The following is a 7546-nucleotide window of genomic DNA, read 5'->3' on the forward strand; positions in this document are numbered from 1 at the left end:
AGTGAAGCACCAGGAAACCTCCCCCTGTTTACGAGGTGATGTACGACAGGCATGAGAGGTGGGACGGGGCTGGTGGGAGGGTTACACACCCTCGGGAGCTGCCCTAGCCCTGGTGAAGTGAGGATGATGTGCCCTCCTTTGGGGCCATCGGTGCTGATGCTGCCCTGGCTGTGACAAACCCGGTGATGCCAAAGCAGAGCCGTGCCAGTGGGTCTCTTGCCGCTTCATCCGCTATGAGTGCAGAGCACAAGACCCACTTCTCTGGGGCAACACTGCGATAAATAAGGCTATTTCAAGGTGTGGGTCAGGTTCCCGAGGCTGCTCTGCTCCTCAACTCAAGTGCTGTTAATCCTTTCATATGCCCCTCGTTACAACTAAACACCCGGCGGTGCCAACTGGGCCGGATCCCAGGACTTGTGGCTCCTCGAAGGACCCTGAACGGAAGCGAGGGGAGGAGATGGCAGCGATGCTGAAGCAGCTCTTTAGCCAAGGACCTGCAGGAATGTTTTAATCTCGCTCAGTGCTCCACTTGAGCTGGCCCCGGGAGGTGCCACCACCCCTGGGGCTGAGAAGTGGCTGAAGAGCCCAAGGCAGAAGGTTTGGGGCTGAGTGGCTGCATTTTGGGCGACAGAGGCCTCTCACAGGGGCTGCTGCGGGCAGGGCTGAGGGTTCCTTTCCTTCCCAGCCTTATTTCCCCAGAGAATGGGTTGCTGGCCCTATGGAGGGTGCTGGGCCTGGAAGACAGCTGGGGAAGTGCAGTGAAGAAACAAAACTGAGGATGTGCTCTCCTGGCTGAAACTGCCCTGAGCCCCACACTGCTGGTGGTGACCAGCTCTTTCCCATCTCTGACTGCCCCGGCTCTGCTGCTGGAGCACAGCTGCCCCGGGGCAGAGCTGTGCCTGCACTAGCGAGTGCCCCTGCCCTGTGCTGGCAGCCTGCTCTTGCCCACCCTGCCTGGCCAGGGGCATTGCGTTCCTGGGCACAGCTGACAGCGATGGAAAGGTTTGTAGGTGGCCTGTGGTCCTCAAGCCACTGATTGGAGAGGTCTCTCAGGGCAGCAAAGAAACATCTGCCCAGCCTTGGAGGGGGTAGTGGATGTTTTCTGGGTGCACTTAATAACTCAAGTTGTTTTCCCTTTCTCCAGCATGTGGCCCAGGAACCTTCAAGTCTAAGCAGGGGGAAGGTCCCTGCTCTCCCTGCCCTCCCAACAGCCGGACCACCTCTGGAGCAGCTACAGTCTGCACTTGTCGAAATGGCTTTTTCCGGGCAGATACGGACCCTGCAGACAGTGCCTGCACCAGTGAGTCCTGCCCTGGGTGATGAGGGGAGGGGAGGGGAGCTGTGGAGGTGGTGGGGGTCCATACCTGGGGCAGGGGGGGTGTGCTGTGCCTGCAACAGAGGTGAGCCAGGCATGGAGGCACACTGTCCCTGACCACCTCATTCCCCCTGCAGGCGTCCCCTCTGCCCCCCGCAGTGTGATCTCCAATGTGAATGAGACATCACTGGTGCTGGAATGGAGCGAGCCACAGGACACGGGCGGCCGGGATGACCTGCTCTACAACGTCATCTGCAAGAAGTGCAGCGTTGAGCGGCGCCTGTGCACCCGCTGTGATGACAACGTGGAGTTCGTGCCGCGCCAGCTTGGCCTCACTGAGCGTCGCATCTACATCAGCAACCTGATGGCCCATACCCAGTACACCTTTGAGATCCAGGCTGTGAACGGCATCTCCAACAAGAGCCCCTACCCTCCTCATTTTGCCTCTGTCAACATCACCACCAACCAGGCAGGTCAGTGGAGCTGCCAGAGAGCAGGAGCTAGCTCTCCGCTGCAGAGCGGAGCGGGGATTTCTTGCTGACAGCCTTGGAGGCTGCAGTCCTTTGTGCTGCCGCGTTACTGGCTCTCTGCGCCTGCATCTAATCCCCTGGGTAAATTCTCTCCGTTTAACGCGTGTCCCTGGAGGAGATGAGATCAGAACACGTGCAAGCAGAGAAGGGCAGGGTTGGCAGATGCTCCGGAGAGCTCTGGATCTTCTAGACCTACCCAAGAGACGTTGTGCCTGCTGTGAAGGGAGGAAGGAAATGAGATTTCTCCCCTGTGGGCCTGGGAAGGCTCAGCACCAGCCCAAATCTTCGCAGCCAGCCGAGTGCTCTGCCATTCCCTCCTTCCTCCCACTCTGGCCTGGCTCCAGCATGCTGGTAATCTCCAGCCGCCGTGCTCTGATCTGATTTCATGGGTCTCGTTGGTGGGGTGGAGCACGGAGCTCCTGGGGAGTGGAGGGGAGGGAGCCCCAGTTTGGGCTGGCAGGGCCCTTTCCCAGGCCAGGTTGCAGCAGGACGTGGGGTGAAACGTTACCTTGGTGCTATTTCTGAGGCTCCCCCTGGGTCCCTCGTCACCTTAAGTGCTAGATGTTGAGTTCGCACCTCCCTGTGGAGACTTGTGGGAGGCCAGTGGTAAAGCTTGTTCCGTGCCTTTCCACAGAGGTTATACGAGGAGATCCCAGGCAGAGAGTCCCCTACACTGGTGCAGGATGGTGGAGGGGGAAGCCTGGCACAGATGGCTCATTCCTCCTCTGTCCTCTTTCCTAGCCCCGTCTCCCGTGCCTACGATGCACCTGCACAGCAGCACTGGGAACAGCATGACGCTGTCGTGGACTCCCCCAGAGAGACCGAATGGCATCATTCTTGACTATGAGATCAAGTACTCGGAGAAGGTAAAGCAGGAGGCTGAGCAGCCTTTTCCCTCCTCCAGCCCTTCCAGCTGGCTGTCAGCACCATGGCAAAGGGGGTCCCTGTGCAGATAGTGCTTGGGGGATGTGGGAGCCAGCAACAGGGGGGTTGCTTCACAACGGTGACACCCACATGTCTCCCCTACAGCAAGGCCAGAGCGATGGCATTGCCAACACAGTCACCAGCCAGAAGAACTCAGTGCGGCTGGATGGGCTGAAGGCCAACGCTCGGTACATGGTGCAGGTCCGGGCACGCACAGTGGCTGGCTATGGCCGCTACAGCCTCCCCATGGAGTTTCAGACAACTGCAGAGGACGGTAGGTACCAGGACTGGGCTGCCTCCATCTCCCAGCCCTCCTGTGCTTGCTCCTTCCTCAGCTTGACTTTGATTCCTGCCTCCCCCTCTGTCAGGCTCCACCAGCAAGACTTTCCAGGAGTTGCCTCTGATCGTGGGTTCGGCCACTGCGGGGCTGCTATTCGTCATCGTTGTGGTGATCATCGCTATCGTCTGCTTCAGGTACTGGGGGGTCAGCACTGGGTTTGGGCATTGCTCGCATCTGCCCCAGAGCTTTGCCCCGTGCCTGTGGGTAGAGCTCTGACAGCTCCAGACTGAGAGCGAAGGACTGGACCTGCTGCACGTGGGTACCAGAGCATGGGTCCTGTGGGAGGACTGTGCATCCCTGCTTCCCCAGCACCACAGCTGGGGCTCTGCCCAGGCTCCTGCCGTCCTCTCTCAGCACAACTAGGCCATCTTCTCCCATTGCACCGGGGGTGGAGGGGTGGCTCTGCTTGCAGGCTGCCAGAGGGGAAGCTCTCTGGCATGGGCTGTCTGTGCTGGGATTTGGAAGCTGGCAGTGAATGTCTTTGCCCCATCAGGAAAGGGATGGTTACTGAACACCTCCTCTCGTCTCCTTTGGGCAGGAAGCAACGCAACAGCACGGACCCCGAGTACACGGAGAAGCTGCAGCAATACGGTGAGTGTGAGAGCCCAGCAAGTGGGCTCTGCCTGCCCTCTCCCAATTCCTGCCCTGTGCGCAAGTGAAGGGGCAGCCTTCGCCAGCCAGGGACCAGGAGGGATGGGCTGACAGCCAGCCAAGCTGGCTTGGCATCTGTCACCCATGTTGCATCCCTCCTGGTGATGATTCCTCTGCCTTTGCAGTCACCCCTGGGATGAAGGTCTACATTGATCCCTTCACCTATGAGGACCCCAATGAAGCTGTCCGGGAATTTGCCAAAGAGATTGACATCTCCTGTGTCAAAATTGAGGAGGTCATTGGAGCAGGCAAGTCCCAGGCCTGGGCACAGCAGCTACTGAGACTGCTGCCCTGTCACATGGCTCACTGTGCCACCCCTTTCCCCCTTTCCCCACCACAGGGGAGTTTGGTGAAGTGTGCCGCGGGCGTCTGAAGCTGCCTGGCCGCCGTGAGATCTTTGTGGCAATCAAGACACTGAAGGTGGGCTACACAGAGCGGCAGCGGCGGGACTTCCTGAGCGAGGCCAGCATCATGGGCCAGTTTGACCACCCCAACATCATCCACCTGGAGGGTGTGGTGACCAAGAGCCGCCCCGTCATGATCATCACTGAGTTCATGGAGAACTGCGCGCTTGACTCCTTCCTCCGGGTGAGTGTCCATCCCCTCCTGCCCTGGGCTGGGGGCTGCAGCACATGAAGGGTGGCAGCTCTGAGCCCTCTCTCTGTAGTGCTGGCATCCCCAGAGCCAAGCTGTACATAGGCATCGTGGGGTGGGGGAAGAGGGGTGGCTGTAGGGAGGAGGTGGTAGCACGTTGGGATCCTTCCCCAGTCCTTTTGGGGTGTTGCAAACCCCTCTGATCTCTCCTCTGGCAGCTGAACGATGGGCAGTTCACAGTCATCCAGCTGGTGGGAATGCTGCGAGGCATCGCCGCCGGCATGAAGTACCTTTCAGAGATGAACTATGTGCACCGGGATCTGGCTGCCCGCAACATCCTGGTCAACAGCAACTTGGTCTGCAAAGTGTCCGACTTCGGGCTCTCTCGCTTTCTGGAGGATGACCCAGCTGACCCCACCTACACCAGCTCCCTGGTATGGAACGCTCTGGGGGGATCCACCAATCTGGGGATGGGGGAGACACCTCAGGTATGCGCTAAATAATGGAGCTGTGTATCTGTGCAGGGGGGCAAGATCCCAATCAGATGGACAGCTCCTGAGGCCATTGCCTACCGCAAATTCACTTCAGCCAGTGACGTGTGGAGCTATGGCATTGTCATGTGGGAAGTGATGTCCTACGGGGAGCGACCTTACTGGGACATGTCCAACCAGGACGTAAGTGCTCCCTGGGGAGCGGGGAGCTGTGAGTTGCCCGTGGGAGCATACATGGCTCACAGCCTGCCTCTGCACGTCTCTCTGCAGGTGATCAACGCCGTGGAGCAGGATTACCGCCTGCCACCTCCCATGGACTGCCCCACAGCGCTGCACCAGCTGATGCTGGACTGCTGGGTGCGGGACCGCAACCTGCGGCCCAAGTTTGCACAGATCGTCAATACGCTGGACAAGCTCATCCGCAATGCTGCCAGCCTGAAAGTCATCGCCAGCGTCCAGTCTGGGTCAGTGGCATCGCCACCTCCAGCCAGGGCTTCGCCCAAGCTCAGGAAATACTGGAGTGGTTGGGACTGAAGATGTGGGAGGGCAGAGATAAGAAATCTCCCCTGCTTCCAGTTACACCTCTCTGTCCCCTGCTCCCTGTGACATGTGTCTCTCTTGCCCTTTAGCATCTCCCAGCCACTCCTGGACCGCACCGTCCCGGATTACACCACCTTCACCACCGTGGGAGACTGGCTGGATGCCATCAAAATGGGACGGTACAAGGAGAATTTTGTCAATGCCGGCTTTGCCTCCTTCGACCTGGTGGCGCAAATGACTGCGGAGTAAGTCCCTGTTTACAGGGGAGGGAGAAGGCTGGGGCTGCTGCATGTTGTTCCTTGTCCCTCGCCTTTCTGGCCACCAGCTCCTCATGTGGAGGGCTGAGTTGTGCATGGGGTTTTCCCAAGTGAGTTAAGATCTGGGATGCCGCGTTCACTCCCTTGTGGAGTTAGAGGAACACTGGAGCTTGGCAGAGGGCTGTAATGAAGATGGATGGGTCCCTTGGCAGCAGCTAGTTGGGGCAGGGCCATGTGCTGGTATTGCTGCTAGCAGGGGGCTGAGTCTTCACCTTCTTCTTGCAGAGACCTGCTGAGGATAGGGGTGACGCTAGCAGGGCACCAGAAGAAGATTCTGAGCAGCATTCAGGACATGAGGCTGCAGATGAACCAGACACTCCCGGTGCAGGTTTGACCACAGGGGACTCTGCATTGGAACGGACCGAGGGAACCTGCCAACCAGGTTCAGTTTGCGGTGCAGCCCGGCTTCCCGTTTCCCCCTTCACACGGCGCTCCTCTGCCTCGGACGGTCGCCTGGGACGGGACAGGACGGGCCGCCCTTCCCTGGATCAGAGGCACTCGTGCCGAGAGGGAGCCCAGCTTTTCGTCCTGTGTCCTGGAGCGGCGAGGCAGCAACGCATCTTCATATTGAAGATGGATTATGGGACAGAGATGGCACATCCCGCTTCCCGCCCTGTCTCGGTGCTCATCGGTTTGAAGAGTTGTTCTGCTTCTTGGATTTCTTTTCACCCAATTTTCCCCCCAAGTCCTCACTTCCCCCCCCGTCCTCGAGGCCACAGACTGTTGACCCGTTTGCTGAGTCTGTCAGACATGTCCGAAGCCTTCCCTAACTCTGATCCCTGCGTGGAAGCAGCCGGGGGAGGCCGAGTCGGCGACAGGGCCGGTGCCATCGGCCCCAGACAATCACTCCTCCAGCCCTGGCGGCCCCTCCGCCCGAGGGTCTGCACTGGAACGTGTCCAAAGGGAAGGCTTCGCTCCCTTTCTTGGCTTTGCACGCCAGAACCCGAACCCAATTTACTATGCAGGGAGTTAGGAAAAAAAAGAAAAAAAAAAAAAGAAAAGAAAAAAGAGATTTATTAAAAAAAAAAAAGAGGGAGCAGAAAGGGGAGGGAGGGGGACCAGACGCCCAGCTCCGCATCTCTTACCCTCTTGGTTCTCCTGGCCGGCTCTGGACTGCAGAGCGAGGCCGTCAGCACGTTTGCACAGGGACCCTCCGCCCCCGGACCCACGGCAGCCGCGCTCCCCACGAGGGGCCGGAGAGCGGGGCTGGGGCGGGGGCTGCGCCAGGGGCGAGGCCTGGCCTCCCCCAGCCTCCTCTTTTATGCAGAAGGAGCGGGTGCCGCTGGCGCGGCCACCCCGCTCCTGACACACGCTGTGATTGCTGCCAAAAGACTCACCTTTCCCTGAGGATTCACTGCAGCCCGGTTCCTCCAAGCCGAGGGAGAGACTCCCAGCGTGCCTGAGTGTGCGTGAGTGTGTGCATGCGTGCGTGGGTGTGTGCTGGCCGGCAGGACTGTGTGAGGCAATGGGCAGAATAAAGGCAATAAGAATTTTACCGGAGTTTCCTTTGCTCGATCGCGCTCTCGCTGGATGGGCCCAGCTGCCTGTGGCTTTGCTGCCCACCAGAGTCGTCCTCCTCTTCCTGGCCAGCCCCAGGCTGGCTCTCGGCCCCTTTCTGCTCCCGCTTTCTCTTGCTGTCGTGTACCCAAGTGGTCCCGCGGGGTCAGGCCAGGCAGTGGTGCTGTGGGCAGTGGTGCTGTGCCCACCCTGCAGTGCCTGGGCACCCGGTGTGCGCCCCTCTGTGGGTGCGTAGGGTGGAGGGTTTGAGTCCCAGGGAGGGCAGAGCCAGCTGTGAAACTCCATCTAATGCACTCAGAGATGCTCATCTTTTTTTTTTCCCCAAC

At 59.4% G+C, this 7546-nt stretch overlaps 1 protein-coding gene across 4 annotated transcripts in view; it reads left to right on the forward strand.

Moving 5' to 3' along the window:
• Window positions 1–7202, forward strand: part of EPHB3 (EPH receptor B3) — a 60504-nt gene extending 53302 nt beyond the window's left edge. For 2 of the 4 annotated variants that reach the window (XM_080409157.1, XM_080409156.1), the window contains 13 exons: window positions 1145–1300; window positions 1453–1788; window positions 2587–2711; window positions 2875–3043; window positions 3138–3243; window positions 3603–3700; window positions 3886–4008; window positions 4101–4348; window positions 4573–4788; window positions 4879–5028; window positions 5116–5309; window positions 5475–5630; window positions 5928–7202. In XM_080409157.1, coding sequence (XP_080265283.1) covers window positions 1145–1300; window positions 1453–1788; window positions 2587–2711; window positions 2875–3043; window positions 3138–3243; window positions 3603–3700; window positions 3886–4008; window positions 4101–4348; window positions 4573–4788; window positions 4879–5028; window positions 5116–5309; window positions 5475–5630; window positions 5928–6036 — 2186 coding nt within the window. In that variant the 3' untranslated portion in view covers window positions 6037–7202. The remainder of the gene's footprint in view (window positions 1–1144; window positions 1301–1452; window positions 1789–2586; window positions 2712–2874; window positions 3044–3137; window positions 3244–3602; window positions 3701–3885; window positions 4009–4100; window positions 4349–4572; window positions 4789–4878; window positions 5029–5115; window positions 5310–5474; window positions 5631–5927) is intronic. The other 2 variants (XM_080409159.1, XM_080409158.1) reach the window with 1 other exon arrangement.
• The last annotated feature ends 344 nt before the right edge of the window (window positions 7203–7546 follow it).

The sequence above is a fragment of the Falco punctatus genome (genome assembly GCF_963210335.1).
Source record: "Falco punctatus genome assembly, chromosome: 13".
NCBI classification, from domain to species: Eukaryota; Metazoa; Chordata; class Aves; order Falconiformes; family Falconidae; genus Falco; species Falco punctatus.